This window comes from Anopheles moucheti, chromosome 2, assembly GCF_943734755.1.
Source record: "Anopheles moucheti chromosome 2, idAnoMoucSN_F20_07, whole genome shotgun sequence".
Taxonomy (NCBI): Eukaryota; Metazoa; Arthropoda; class Insecta; order Diptera; family Culicidae; genus Anopheles; species Anopheles moucheti.
The window spans coordinates 40,809,228-40,825,819 of record NC_069140.1 but is presented as its reverse complement, the minus strand read 5'-3'; the positions used below and the strand labels follow the sequence as shown (position 1 = coordinate 40,825,819).

The window sequence follows — 16,592 nt, the reverse complement described above, 5'->3', positions numbered from 1 at the left end:
GGGGGTGGGTCGCCTAACTGGTGTTGCTATGGGCAGAAAAGAGATGTCACGTTTTGGGAGTGGAGCTTTTGCTCTATGTATTTGCTGCCTAATAGTGAACATACTAAAATTTGGTGTGATAGATAGCAGAAGACGATGCGTAATAAGGTAGTGTTTTGAGAAATCTTTTACATTGCTGTTCAATTTCAGAATGGCAACCCACTACTGAGACTGTCGATATGTGTTGTTTGCAGTGAGTTTGAACCGTCATCAATCGGAAAATGGTTACCTGGAATACTGGAAGATTAAACTTCCTGGAGTTATTAACACATTCTCATAAAAGTCTGTTGGTGAATTCTATTGAAATATTCTTTTTTGTGCCAATTTAAGGAAGTGGCAAAGATATATCTTTTTCTTGTCGCTTTTGAAATTTGCCATACCACCCACGGATGGAACATTTCGCACAGAGGTTATTATTTTTGAGCTTCTAGGGCTGAGTGCGCCACGGGCACTTCAATGTGTGCTTTTGAAATATGAAATGAAAGGAATTGAAAAAAAAAACAACATTGCAGGACATTCGCATTCGAAATGAAGGGAGCAACAGCAACTACGGTTTGGCACTGTGTATGGTGTGAGCTTAATTTGCATGCATAGGCATTTCTTTTTTCGAGGTGGCAGGCACGAAAGGCAATTCTTTTAATGCATAGTTCGTCTTGCGTTACGGTTGTGGTGCTTTTCATTTTTTTTTGTTTCTTTTGTTTTGTTGAAGAATGTGTGCGATAGGGGTAGCGAGGTTACTTTAAGACCACTGGAACCTTTCTAAATAATTTCCTTGCTCCTGTTCTGTTCGAATACTAACCCGCGTGCGGTTTTAGCTGATATGCTACCTTGGTGAAGATATGCTTTCTGATGATGGTTTTTCTTATGCGCCCAAAGAATCTTTCTGCATGAAGTATTTTCACGGCTAAAATGAATGCTTAACGAAGCTAATGCCGTTGCCGGGATAAGCTTAGGACATCACTTAATACCTTGGAAAGGTGGTGTATGTCAGATGTTTGAGAATGCTCCGTTCTGAAGTAATTAGGTAACGGTGCCACTGCAAGGAGTCGCAAGTAGCTTAATAGAAATTTCGAGCAAACCGCATCGGTACTATTTCTAACACCCAAGATCATTTCGTGGATGAATGAAAATAGGGTACATTGGCTTTCTACAGCTCTGAGTTAAATGACTCCTATTGAAATGATACGTCATTGCAATGGTACGCACATAACGCGGGAAGTGCAACAGCATAACCTTGTGTGACACTGGTTGTGGGTGTATATGTATGCTTGGCTGATCAAGAGCTCTTTCCGGAGACGATAACGGAGCTCACTTGAAGTTCGCCTAACGAATGGCCAAGAGCCAACAGAGCCAACCATGACCTTGCAGTAAGATACGCTAGTCTGCGAATGAATTTTGCGGCAGACTTTAGATGTGCAAGTGCAATGTCTAAATTAAAGAAGCACTATTTGCTTTTATTTTTGTTGCAAAAGGTAAAATAGACGTTTTGTAGAAGCACTATAGCTCAACAGTTATGGTTCTCAATGGTATAGAAACAAAATCAACTTAATACTAATGCTCAAATACTTCAAATACTATGGTAATTAAAAAGGATGGAAGACCAAATAACATTCAATTTAATAGGCTTGAGTCCACAGTGCAATAGTTAACGTAACAGCAAAATGTGAAATATAACTTTACCGCCTTATTTACTGCAATATCATTCCGTTCCCAGCAAAACAGTCGGGCCAGCGAAAGGTTAAAAAAAACATATGTAGCTCGTACTTTGCTTAAATCACATCACATGCCAACAGCAGCATGAAATGTACTTAACTATGCGAACTGTAAAGCTCGCACTGAAGAACTACCCAGCTCACGGTGTAGGGCCAGAAAAGCTTTACACGGAAATTTTCTCCCCTTCCAACGAGAAGCGCAAAGGTTGCACGTGGAAGCTAGCTGCGTTGGCTATGTTGTGTTTAGCATGAAATATGCTTCACCGATTTCTCTACAATTTACATCGAAGTATGTTCCGAAGCTTGTTCTGTGATTCCGTTCTTATTTATTACTGGTCGTGGTATTTATGTTTCCCAGGTACAACTCGTCTAAGCAGAAGGCAAAAAAGCCTCCGTTGACGATGGTACACCGCACTGGGCGGTTCTAATTGGTGCTACGAAGCACGCACACTCGAAAAGGAATTCCACCAGAAGTAATAGCAAAAGCAAGGCTATGGTAAAGAACTAGCAGGACCATCAAGCTCAAGGGACATCTAGCAGTCAGATACGAGTGGGGGTTATGTTTCGTTATAGCAAGCCCGTCATGCGACTGGTTAGACGTTGGGATTGGTACAGAGGGCAATGCACTAGGAGCTTTCAATGGTGAAATTGGGGCAATGTGACCGTTGAGTATGACGACTAATATTACCAGCTCGCTATGTAGTGGAGTAGTGGAGTCTCCTCACAAAACATGCTTGAATGACTGAGGGTACTTTTCACAATAACCTCCTACGAAATCATCCAAAGTGTTTGAAAATATATCTTACGATGTATTAGTCCACAAAGTACTATAAATGGTCCACATTTTCTGCTTGCATTACTGAATAATTCTTATTGATCGAAAATCCTCAGCAATGCATAATTATCATACTTCCAAAGCAGCAGGATGTGTCTATTTATTCTAGCTGATTGTTGATACTAATTATACAGCCGGAGCGGTTGTTAGGAAGAGAGTGCTTTTATATGCTTCATGGCCCATCGTAGAAACTAATTAGACACTAGAGTAATTCCGAAATGATTTGTTAGTTTAAAGACGGATGTTGCGGCTTAACACCGCTCCGTTCGACTCCTGTGTGGATCGACAATGAATCAACAAGATGATGATTGCAACAGATGCGAACGTTGAAAGGGTATGGTTGCTGCAGTTGGTAAACAAGCTCGTTAAATGGATTACGGTGTGCTTGTTTGCGTTGACGTGGATTAGTTTTGCACCGACGCCGGCATGCACCATCTTATGCACCATTGCATCAGCCGTTTCCCGAGCAAAGAAAGCTCCCTGGAAGCACTTGATAAACTTCATTTGCGAGTCTTCTCGACCTTACACGTTACGGGTTGTGAGCGTATTAGTTTTGAAGGGATCCTTCTCCGCTAAGGACTTCCGCAGTAAGAACTGATCCATACATGGCAGCCATTGGCCCAGAATGGCAGTGCAGTTCTAGTCTTTCCGCCAGTTATGCTCGGGTTATGGTTTCGCATGAAAATGAAGCCAAAGCATTTGTTTGATGTTGCTAAAATGTTTACCTTTTGCATTGAATCGTTTTAGCGTGGTTTGTGTTTAATTTTCCGCTAGAAGCGAATGCACTTCTTGGCAAAGATATTATGTAAAACGAAATTGAAAGTTTTGTTGTGGAACGGTGAGGATTCCAATAAATGCAAACCGTGTTGGAACATTCCGACCAGATTTCGCTACTATTGCGCTCACGGTTGTCTACGTCTGCATCGGTGACAAAACTTAAATCCTGTCACGTTACCACTGTCAGCAGCCGCGTTCCAACCATGCGCGTTTTTATCAGTCTCCACCGGACCTTGGCAGTGCCGAAAAACGAAAACAAAAATAAACTTAAACCAAAATCGAAATGAAGCCCAGTTATCATTTAATCCCGTCTGTCGCCTACGGGACACCATTCTGTTTCGATGGTGTGCCAGTGCGCGTCCCCGTTCTCTCCCGGCGGTCAGCGACTTTGAACGTGTTTAGTACATCAAAATGGACCGCGTTGCAGTACGCTGCATCTGCACCGTCCATCGCGGGGTTCGTCGTTTGCACGCGGTTTCGAATGCGGTTGGGAATGCGTAATTTGCAGAACCCAAAAACTAATGATGGATTCGTTCATTTCTACTTGCAGCACAGCAGCGATACCAGCTCGAGCGAGAAATCACGACGCGCTTTGGTGAAGGAGAAGAAAAACTCAAAACGATCGAAAATCGGTAAGTAAAGAGCGGGGCAACGGGCTGGGTGTTTCGGTTTTGCGGATGTGCAATTGTCATGCTCTGGGAAGTTTGGCCCGTTGGATACAACGGAGGCAACGAAATGCATTCGAAAAGTTTTCTGCTAGTTTTGTAGCGCTGTTGCAGCTGATAACGATTGCGCCGGGACAAATTGGAATTTGTGGTCATATTTTTGTCCGGCATTTGGCTGACTTCAGCGAAACGGAATTCGTTATTTGAAATTGTTACACCATAATGAATGCGTAGATTTTGAGTTTAATGGAAGAAGGAGAGAGTTCCTCAAGCGCTTGTTTTTTTTCTTCAAATTTAAACTGTTTCATTAAAAGCTGATTTTTAAAACGATTATTTTAATGCTTTTCACAGTACAATTATGAATGTTATGAGTTTTTTTTGTACAGTTTCAAGCATCCGTTCGCGATAATTATGTCTGATTTCAATATTTTATGTTGAAAATAATATTCTAAATAAAAGTGGTAGGAGTTATGATAACAAACAAGTAAGGATTATTTAACTTTAAGAACTACCTACTTAAGAATTATCTAAAATAATTGATTTTGAAACATTCGTTACAAAATATTTTCACTTTAAATACTTAAGAAGTTACACCATGTGTATCTTAACAATGCTGCACACTGTTGGCTTTCAATGTTAGTAATTGGTTCTTAATAGCCATCCAACACACGATACGGCATTTACTAAGCGGACAAGAACATAAAATGGATGCATCTACTGGTGTTAATGGGGACACGTTGCGTACTAGGGTTCGTTCCAATGCGTCTACCACTATTGCTCACCTTGGTGAAAGTAAATAGATTCCTGTTTCATGACAATCCTGCTGTGGAGAGGGATCGTTTGCATCGTCCGTTCGTCGTTTAACAGGGTTGCACCATTGCTGTTTGCTACCCTTTGCCCCGCGCCCTTTTTCCTTTGTACCTCCACCGCTAACAAAAACTCGTCAACAGTACGAATGATTCGTGTCCGAGAAATGGGCCGCTTTGCTGATTTTTTTTTGCGCGAGCGGCATGCTTCAAACGGAGCGCATAAATCAGCCAGACATGGACATTTGTGGCCAGCAAGTATGGTTTGCCCGGAAGCGAACGGATCTGCGGAACCGGACTGCGCTTCAAACCGAAAGCCTGCACTGTTTATCATTCGCACGTTCAGAACCACAAACTGTTGCATGTACCGGATCGTGTCGAACGTTTCGTAGATTTCGAAGGTTCAGCTCTCGTGCAAATGATTGAGCAGTTGCGAGCAAACGAGTGAAAACGAACGGTCATCGGTATGGTATGGGTGTGTTTGTAAAAAGGGAAGCTATGCACAGCTGCAACCCTTATGCAGGTTCTTCCGCCAACCGTCGCCGGGTCGTGTTGTTTCCCACACCGATTTGGTGGCTGCTGTTGCGCGAAGATTTTCCCACAGCTTCAGCTTACCTTTGGCGTGAGCGAAACGAAATGATGATGAAACGGTAAGAATTAGCACCGGAAGCGAAGGATGCAGCACAGGGAGTAACGAACGAGAGCGTAAAAATATGTGGCAACCACAAATCGCACAAAATCACAGCGTACAAATTAGTCCATGCAAAAGGACCCCATGGGGCGGCGACCATCTTCCATAGATCGGGACGCGGTGTAATACTTCCGGCGGTGTTGAGCAGGCAGCAGGTTTCATTGTTAATTAAATAGCTGCCGCTTGCCTTGGTTTCAGAACACAACGAGGCTTGTTCTGTTCATTCTCCATTTTTTTTCCGGAACTGGTACCGCACCGGACAGTGGGACGGTTGGGTGGGATGTGCAGGAAATTTCACCCGACCGGAAGTATCGGACTAATGACGATGGTTATTAGATGCGAAAGAAAAGGATCATTTTTATAGCCTCTGCCCATATTCTTTCGCTTTTTATTGTGTGTACACAGCAACACAGGCCCGGAAGGCGAAAGGATCGTACGCGCGCCACAGGAACGAGTCCTTGCGCGTGAAAACAAACCGACCGAATAATCAAAACGCACCCATACACACACACACACACACACACACACACACACACACACACACACACACACACACACACACACACACACACACACACACACACACACACACACACACACACACACACACACACACACACACACACACACACACACACACACACACACACACACACACACACACACACACACACACACACACACACACACACACACACACACACACACACACACACACACACACACACACACACACACACACACACACACACACACACACACACACACACACACACACACACACACACACACACACACACACACACACACACACACCGCGTAGCACGGGAAAGTGAAGGAATACAATTTTTAATAACCTAACCAAAGGTCACTGACGATAATGTCGTTTCTGGGATATTTTGCGTCGCTATTTGCTTTGCGGCATTTTTCGCTTCACGGGATGAGTTTTGGGATGTTATTTTGTGGAGAGAAAGTCTTGATGATGTTGATCCATTTTTTTTTTGCGTGCTTTTATAAGGATATTTTTTTTTGAGTTTGGAAAGAATCTTGTGACGTTGGTAGATGTGTGTGTGTGTGTGTTTTTGCTTTATCGCACTTTAGGAAAATTTCGTTTTCCTTTTGGCATTTTTTCCCTTTGCCTTCAACCGTTGGTTCTTCGTCCTTCCTTCGTGCTGCAGGGAATGGCAAAAAAGCGAAGAAAGTGTGCGGAACGAGAAAGGAGTTGTGCCAAGGCTGGGAATAAAGGAGATTGCGTTAAGGCAGACGGTTTTCCGTACTTCCGCTGGGAGTTGGATGGCCTTTGATTTTTATGGATTACTGTATCGCCGATGGGTTCTTTTCTGATGTGTTTGCCAAGAGAAAATATCGACACAGAACACGCACTAGAACCCGAACCGAACCCGATTTTTTTTGTATCCACGATTCATAGACGTATGTATTCCTGGAACGGAAAGCCTCGTGGAAAATGTTTTCACTACCCTCACACATGGTCCCAAATTATAGAATAATATTTTTTGTCCCATGTGCCGAAAGGACAAACTATATATTTTTCAATCAAACTGTCCCCGGTTTCTCCGATTGCTCAAAAGCATAATAAAGAAATGGTACTGCGGGATGACTTTCGGTAGACGACGGCGTAATGGACCCGGGGTATAAGTTGACCCTGAAAACAGCAAGATGTGGCACCAGGTGGTACCAGGTGATTTGGTGACCTACGATGGGCATAAAAAAGTTCCCTTCTAGCAGGGATCGTATGAATCCAAAAATCAAACGACACAATCCGTCTGCCGGGACGCTCAGATCCTGGCAGGTCATGCCACACTGGGATGTGCCCAACAAATGTCGGGATAAAACTATATTTTACAGTGAACATACATTTTGTTTTAGTTCTGTACTACACTAACCGTGCGCAAAAAAAGGAGAAAAATAGATGAATGGTTAATAAACTTACTACTTCGCTTGTATTATTGCAAAAAGGACCATTTAATGATCGATTCATCATTGAACATTAACCTTTATCATATTGATCACAAATGTAAATAATGGATTAGTTTTTAAGCCTCATGTTCATGTTCATAGAAATATATACAAGTTTCAAATTTGGACTTAATTGACCACCAAAAAGGCCCTAAAGATTCAAAGTTTTTGTTGTTACATGTTAGTGGATACTCTTGTTAGTCATATATCAGTAGCTTTCATGTCAGTAGCTTTAGCTTCCATAGCTTCAATATTTGATGCTGACCCTATGTTAGTGATACTCCAACACTTCAATAAGTACAAGACATTTATGAACGTTAGGGTTTTTATATTTAATGAAAATTATCTTTTTTTAAAATTATTTATTTATATTAATAAAACTAAGAGATAGTAATCAGAAATGAAACTATGTTAAAAACTTAATTTAAGCTCTTTTTAGAGTTTTCCAAATAATTAGCAAGAAATGTAAAGTTTGATCGTTTTATTCTTTAATTGAATGGAACGCTACCTTATTTCTCGAATGAGTGGCTTTACTTTAATTTACAATGTCAAAATGTTCTGCTATGGGGTCGCCTAGTACCTATTGCATCTGGTTTAGTAGTTCACGATCATGATGAACATCGGAAAACGTTTAATAACGTACGCATTTTAAAAGGTTTGTGGAGTAAATTACCTATATATTGTTTAGTAAATACGCTGATGTATAATATAACGCCATCACTTAATACCTCTTCAATAATAGCATTAAACCTATAACAGTGTTACGCACTTTTCAAATATTTCATTAAAATAAACCATCAAATTTGTTAAAAATCTCAAACAAATTAATGAAATTGTACCATTATTCCACTATTTCCAATGAATTGAAGCTATGACAAATAAAAGTATTGACTTGACTTTGACTTTACAAACTTTTTTATCCGCATCTAGAAGATAGTACAGATATTCAAAAATTTTAAATTGCTAATGGCCATTTTAAGTTTGATGTTAGAACTGAAGTTAATTTTTGGCCTTTTATGCCCCGCAAATGCCCAACGTGACGTTTGCCGGAATCGTACCCGTAAGAAACGCACACGAAGAAAGGGATCGAATACATTATTATGCAAATTCGGTCCCGTTTCGTTTGGGCAATCGATCATCGTCTCCGTGCGCGGGGCAGCAAGTACACCGTCCAAGTTCTTGTACGATTGTTTCAATTTTCCGTCCCACTGGGATTCACGTGCTTTTCACTGCACGCGCTGGATGGAGAAGGGAAAAACAACAGCAACAAACAGACCGCTTGAAGCATGGAAAGAGTTGCACTCTGTTGTTGTTGCTGCCTGGAATGTGCTTCTACGCCGTGCCAAAAAAAAAAAACACTGGCTGGTACAGCGTGATTGGCAGTTGGACGGATGCATGTTTCGGGTCGCGCTCCCAGATCCGCACCCCTGTTTTTCCACCTTGCTTCCACCGTTCTTTCGGACAATTTCGCGTTTGATTGAGTCCTCCCCGGTAACGGTGGGAGAGTTGATTTGTTGCTGTGTTTTTTTTTGTGCTTCATTCAGCTCACTTTCGGACGACGGGAATGAACCGTCCAAGCACAAACAGTTTATCGTGCTTTTCGTCATCGATCCAGTCGCGCAGCCCGTCAGCTTTGGCAAACAGTGTCCATTTGGCAAAGCCATTTCTGGAAGATGGCCAGGAAAATAATGACATAACCGAAGCCGGGCAGGGTCGTTTGCAGCGACTTCAAAACTGACAAAATCGATGTGCATGTTCGCTTGCAGAACCGCAAAAAGAAAAATCTCTACCTCGTGAAAGTGATCTGCAAAAAAAAAAGCAAAAGCTGAAACTATTCCACTGTGGTGACAATGTGCCAAATGCCAGAACTGATTCGGGAAGCTTATTGCATTACGCTTCCGGAATATGATGGAGGAAAAATGCAGGAAAAACTGGGAAAGAACTCGAAACCACTGGTTTGACTAATTAGCCAAACCGAATCCCCAACAGTTGGACGCAAACGCTTTTGGGTGGCCCAGCAACGATCCGACCAGAAAAGGTCCGAGTGGGTCAGGTGGAAAATTAAATTCCAACCCGCAGCAGGACACGAAACGTGTTAGGGATTTTGTGCTAAATGACTGCCACTACCCTCACACACACACACACACTCGCACACACTGTGGCCGATGTTTTCCCAGTTTCACACCCCGATGCCTCGGAGTTTGGCGGTCAGCCTGTTTCCAGTTCCGCGTCTGGAACAAATTAAAAAGAGTTTAAAAATTAATTTGTTTCTTCTTCGCTCTCCATTACAATGGCCACACCAAAGTTTTGACCTTCTTTTGTCGCAAATGGCACAACCGGTAGCGGGAGTGTTCGCAGACGAAACGCAACACGAGGGCCCATTTTCCGTCGTCCTTTTATCCATGCACCCCTAAGGGTGGGGTTGAGTACCGCGAGATGGATGCAATGGGCGGGCAAAAGTTTTCGAATTGGCAAACAGAAATATTTCGCCGTTTTGTTTCTTAGTTTGAAATTGTTTTTTTTTTTTCATTTTTATTCTTTCTGTGTGTGAGTGTGGGAGGCGAGGGGGGGTTCTATTTCCTTGTTTTTGGTTTGTTTTTGTGCGCGTGGGCGGTTTGCTGAGCGGAAAGTCACTGTGGTCGAGTCAATGAAAAATGGGTTAAGGAATATAGAAAGTCCGTCCGTCATTTCTCATCCAAACGACGTACGTCCTTAGGGGCCTTTGCCTGGGCAGGGTTGATGGATTGCAACAATGTTGCTCAACGGGAGAGAGAGAAAAAAAGCACAGCAAAAATGCAAATCCATTTCAAACGCCTGTAATGTATGCAACCGCGGAAACGGAAGTACGCTAGCATGTTGCATTTGGTTGTTTTGTAAAAACTCACCACACTAAATCGGAAACAATGTATCAAGCATGAAATGTGGGAGCATTTCAATATTTTCTAGTGGAAATACCGGACCGGAGCTTTTCACGGTTACCCAAATAGAAAATACCATTTATGGCGTCGTGTTTTGTTGTTTACTTTGCTCGCACTAAATGAGTATTTTGATTGGAAAGCTAGCGAACTTTTAACACGAACTCACAGTCATCATGCCATAACAATATTTTACAAAGTAAGCTTTTTAATATGCGTTCTCTGAACGTAGCTATATTTTCAGCTGAAATTGCAATAGCACAATTGCATTCATGAGTACAAACAGTTGACTTATTCATAATGAAATAGATGGATGAGCAACCATGCGCGATGCTTCTAGTACTTTATTTTTCCAGGGCAAATGTAGGATTGCAGTACGATTAAATTTTCTGTGTAATTATTTGAATTGACTCTATTGTGGCAAAAGCCAACCTATTATGGGTTACGGTTTCCGTGAAATGTGGAGCTTCAGCAATTATGTGCATTGAGCGGTTTAGTAGAAATGTAGCTTTGTTTTAAGCATTCCTTTAAATTATAAATTAATATAGTTGATAAAATAAAGAATTTCAGCTGAATCGATATTTCCTAATGTTTGCAGCACTGGAATATTTATTTATTTATATTTCCATTATGACAGTTTTCGCCATGACGTGATACATCATTTTATTACAAGAGGTGCAGGGATTTCGAGTTAAATTGGTAAAGTTAAAACCTTTTCTAGATTATTTTCTACGTGAAGCGAAATCTGTTCTCAACTGACGCATCTGTCATGTCCGAAAGCTTCGCACGTGCAGTCATAACCTCCTTGTGTAAGCTCGAGAAAGATTCTACCTTTACATATTTAACTTCAATTGAAAAATAATCCAGGGATGGTTTAAACGTAATAATTTTCATGATATTGACGCTATCCCACTTTTTGAGCTTGTGGAAACTCATGAATATTCCGAGATTTAGGACTCGTTTGAAAGTTGACACCCGGTCATTCATTTCCACACTCTAATGTTTGTGTACATTCTTATATCTTTGCAGAGAAAAAAGAAAAATCGAAACAAAAGCATGAAAAACGAACGTCCGAAGCGAACGTACCGCCGAACGTGAAGTGTGTCCTCGTGGGAGACGGTGCTGTCGGTAAAACCAACCTTATACTCTCCTATATACAGGACCGGTTCACACACGAATACGTACCGACGGCATTCGATAAGTACAATGGTAAGTTATTTTACATGTCTTAATTTTAGCCGCAAAGGTAGGACTTTGAAAAACACGGAAGGATAGCTTCCATGAATAAACAATGTTGCATTTGGTTCACTGCTGTGTCCCACAGATTGTCTGGCGCAGATAGATTACAAACAGTACAGCTTACTCACAGATACTCGGTAACTCAGGAACTTTTATTACCAACCATCGATAATGATTAATCCCTCCTGCTAGTGACATCTTACCGTATGGAAGTCACATGCGTCATCCCAACCGGGTGAAATGTAATGAAACATTGTCCAATTGATTTATTCAAGCGTGCACCGACGTGCGTTGTGCGGCGGGGTGCATAAGTACAGATTCCTATAACCCCGTCGTCACACTCAACCATCCGGTCCGTTCCTTTCAATTTAACATTCCGCTACACCTTCACCCTGTAGGCGTTTAGCTTTTTAACCGATAAACCAAACTTATGCCGATTGTCCGCTTCAGTCGGGTGTAAATTTACTGTCCGGCAATCCCTGTGACTGTGATTATCCGGAAACTATTTACACGCCGGACGGAAGCCAAACGAGGCGGACGGCGAAAAGCGAACATAATGGCCATCATGATCCTTCTGCCGGTGTTACGTCCGGAAGTGGACAACAGCAGTACCGCCGGCACCATGAATGGGAATTACTCATTCTGTGCAGCATTTCGGGTGGTCCAGGACTGATGCGGGGGGAAATTCGGTGCGAAGGAAACCTGTGGGAAACATCACAAAAGCCGCCGGTCCTTAAATCACAAACTCTCGCCAACCGGAGAGAGGTCAACTTTTCTATCTCTTCATTTTGTTTTGTTGTCCACCCGCTAGCGATGCAACTCGTGAGGCAGAACAGGACATCTTGTTCTGTCGCCCCTGGATGCTGCAACTTCCGACCCGACGCTGTTCCGGAAGTTTGGAGCGTGTGAAGGGCGAGAGCGGAAAGAATTCATTGCACTTTATCGTACCATGAAATGGAGTACGGACATTCCCAAATCTGCTGAACTTCGTCGCAGCAGTACACTCGTGCTGGTCGCACGAAAGTTAGAAAAAGCAAATCCATCCCAACGTCAAACTATTCGGTTCGGATAGTGAACAGCAGAGGATAGTAGGATGGGAAGGTCCAGCCGGAACCATAGATAAGGGAAATAAAACAAATTCCGTATCAAAAATGTTCAACTCGAAAAGGGGCCGGCCGAAGCGCAAGTTTGTATTTTCGCAAACGTGATTTCAATTGCTCACCATCCACCGGCCACTGCTGGTGTTGTTTATGGCAAGAAAAGGAGAAACTCCAGCGAAAAAAAAGGAAAACAATTTATTTTCTGACAGTTTATTACTTCATCTTTTTTAAACTCATTCTTTTCTTTTTACAAAATCCTCTGCATTGAAATAATGTCCCTCCCGTTTCCTAGCAGGCAGTGCAACCTCATAACCGGCCTGGGGATGATAAAACATAAGATTGTGTAAGCTTTTGACATCTGTCACTTTTTGTGCACAGTCACTCGCCATTTTACATCGGTTTAATGCCATCGAGTGGCGTTTTTTTGCATTTCCCCCTGGTGACCTTTCGTAACCGTTTTCAGATCGCAATTATAATAATAAATGTCGATCATTTCGCACCAATTCCGCATGGCGAGCGATGTGTGCGAGAGCTTTTTTTTATTAATTCATTTTTCTCACAAAGAGAGCTTGTTGGAAGGGCGAGTTGGAAAGAAGATGAACGGAAAAGGGAATTAAAAAGTGCAATTTATTGAATGCTATTGAGATCAATCGGGGCCAACGTCGTGTCTGACAAGCGAATGGGCGCGACATGCGCGTAAATTTTTAATTTCAAAAATGAGTTTTCTCGATTTTCCTTTTTTATTTCTGTTTATCCACACCGTTATTACGCTTGTTTTATTTGTCCCGATCTACCGTTCGGTCTGGAACAAGGGCTGATCACCCTTCGTTATTCGATATTTTTTTTAGTATTTTCACTATCACAGTTCCTTTTAGGTTGACGCTCCACAGTGGATCCGGTTTTTGTTTTGGTCGTGTTGCATTGCTGCATCATATTTTTCACACGTTTTCACACACATTTCGATCGGGGCGGCACATTGAACCGAGCGCCACAATGTCTCCTTTGGCGGTGGTTTACAAACCTACACGCGCCCTGTCCGTACACGCACGCACATCTGTTGACGTTCCATAATGCAGTCGATGCATGGGTCAGGTGTGTGCAAGAATGTAGTATGAGTGTGTGCCAGAGGTGGTGTACCAGAGGCTTTGGGATGCATAAATATTCATACTGCAACCATTGCACATTTTTGCCGTGGGTGTGCCGTGGTGGTCGCTTTCCAACATGGAGCCCCCTAAGTGGGGGTCCATGTTACGCGCGGATCTCTGTTGGTGTGTGTTTATGGATATTTTTTGTTTTCATCCACTGAACACACTTTCGCGCTTTTTTCAAGCCGTTTACTTTATTACATGCGCACATACCCCAACCGGCCGACCAAAGGCATCCGTCCCGTTTCCTGCCAGCGCCATGTTTGAAGCCGTGTTTTGCGGCTCCATCGTCATCGTCCTCGCTGCCAGCGGGTGTTGGGCGTTACAATAATCTTCAACCCATCACCACAGCTGTAGCGTTCCTGCGTCGTGTGTAACGAAGCCGGTCCAGCAATGTAAATTCCGCGTTACTCCAGGTCGCTTTTTATGACGTTGTTTCATGGCGATGTTGGTTTAATTAACGCATCCTTGCTAAGCAAAAAGCCGCCAGGCAGAAATAGCGCGCCGGTGTGGATCGAATGGTTCGTGGTTATTTGCTTATTTACTCTCGTTTTAATTGGGAATATGTTCTTGGCATAGGGTGTTATTTTTATTCCCGCAGACTAACATTGATTAATGGGTGCTGAATGCTAAATTCTCGAGAACTTTTTTTTCCATTTGTTTCGTCTTAAGCTTTTTATGATTAATTCATTAATGTTTATCAAAGGCTTTAAGGATCGAGGATAATATTTTAAAGCTTTCAGGTTTATCTTGAAAGAAGATGTGATGTAGACGTACTTTCGAAGAATTTAAATAATCATAAAGACGCCTCGGATAATGTAATTGTTGGTAGGAAAGATTTCATATAGATTGTTAAATATAAAAATATTCATGAGAATGAGGAACTTGAAAGCTGTGTCTTTGATCAATACTTATTGAGAGACAAATTACCCCAAGATAATAAAGTAAATCGAACCATTTCTAAATTCTGAATTATGTGTTTTACTTATGTAGTTGTGTTTGAGTTTTGATTGATGAAAAGTATTGATTTTCTTAATAGAAATTGAATTAACATATCAAACGAATGTCGATGTTATCATACTGCAATCAATGAAACATAAGGGGTAATGTAAAACCTTGCTGAAAATCATAATCTCTCCTATTGACCTTGTGCCTAAACAAATACTGTCTCATCTAGTGGAATGGTTTGCTGGTGTAACAAATAGGTCGTGGAACAGTCCACTCCAACCATCTCCTCGTTGATTTCAAGGCCGCAATGAATAGCATTACCAGAGTAAAATTTTGGAACATGGAAATGCCCGACGGTATAAGTCCGCAATAGCCACAGGGCTTTGCAAATATCCCAGGTTCTCCCTGAGCTTATGACGGGGTTGGTCTGTCTACACCTAATACTGGAAAATGCTATGGGAGACCTTATTTTTCCTTAATTTAACCTTAATTTTTCAATGGAAATCAATGGAAATCTTGACACACGCTGATGGTAGAGATATTATTGGTTTACGGCTCGGTTAATAGCAAATGCATACACGACGATCGACTAAAACTTTCGGATTAAAGATTACCGAGTTATAAAACAAAATTATGGTGGCTTCAATTGCGATTGCGCTTTGATTTGTTCTCTGTCCTTTGATGCCTCTGTACATATCGCACCATTGAATTTACCCAACGTTCGACGAAAGGATCGGGATAAAAGGTTAACGAAATTTCCCGTCTCAACAACTCCCGTTTGTTCTCAAAATTTTAAAATTTGCTCGCTGTAATCTGGATTTTTACACATTAATTACTACAAATGCGCAAGGACAAAAATCCCAACTAATATTAAATACTCAGTCATATATTCGTACTCTGAAATATTTCAACTAAGGTGAACTAAACCCAGCTATTTTAAAGAATTATTTTTCCCTCGGATGTTGAATTACGTCATAAGTTCCGCACTGTGTCAAAACTGCACTATACCAGACACATAACAAATATGAATAACATAGCTAAAATAACCGTTTTGAAAAATTTGCTACACCGTCCATAAGCAAACATTCTTTATCCATCAACAACAACCTTCAATCTGAAGTGAATTAATATAGAACCTCTCTGTGATGGGCACTCATAATGTCCTGGGGCACAAGATTCGATCCATCGAACTCTGGGAGCTGCTCGCCAAAGACTTTACACTTTTCCGTTCATTTGCAATACTTTGCCAAGAATGCCGCGATGAAAGTCACAAATAGTTGCCAGCTACTACGCTTCCACGCGCGCCAGTATGGCTATGGATTTTGATTGCCTCTATCCACCACCGGCAGCTTGCGAACGTCGGTATGCGCGGCCAGCTGCTGTGCTGTGGATTGTGTCCGGTATGCCGGGAATGTTTCTTCACAATTCGAACCAATAAACCGATGGGAGCAGCTACCGCCAGCTGCGTTACCGGAAAGGATGTGACTTCGTATTACGCCAGAATTAAGGATAATTGTGCCACCGGTCGTCGAAGCTGTTTGCAGTCGACTTCGATATCAGCCTTTGGATGTTTGGCTTGTAAAGCGGACCGTAACGTAACGAAGATGGCTTACATATCGTTTTGGGGAAAAAAAACTTTCTCCTAGTGCTGCACGTGTACGAGCCAGTGTACGCCTGAAGCGCCCTCGAGGCGTGTAAGGTAGCAGCAAATATTTGATCAGAATATAGTATCCGAAGATTCTG

At 42.1% G+C, this 16,592-nt stretch overlaps 1 protein-coding gene across 1 annotated transcript in view; it reads left to right on the top strand.

Annotated features, from left to right (window-relative positions):
* Positions 1–16,592, top strand: part of LOC128296710 (uncharacterized) — a 36,331-nt gene that overhangs the window by 10,387 nt on the left and 9,352 nt on the right. Inside the window, exons 2-3 of the mRNA XM_053032185.1 lie at positions 3,914–3,995; positions 11,447–11,626. Of these exons, the coding sequence (XP_052888145.1) occupies positions 3,914–3,995; positions 11,447–11,626 (262 nt within the window). The remainder of the gene's footprint in view (positions 1–3,913; positions 3,996–11,446; positions 11,627–16,592) is intronic.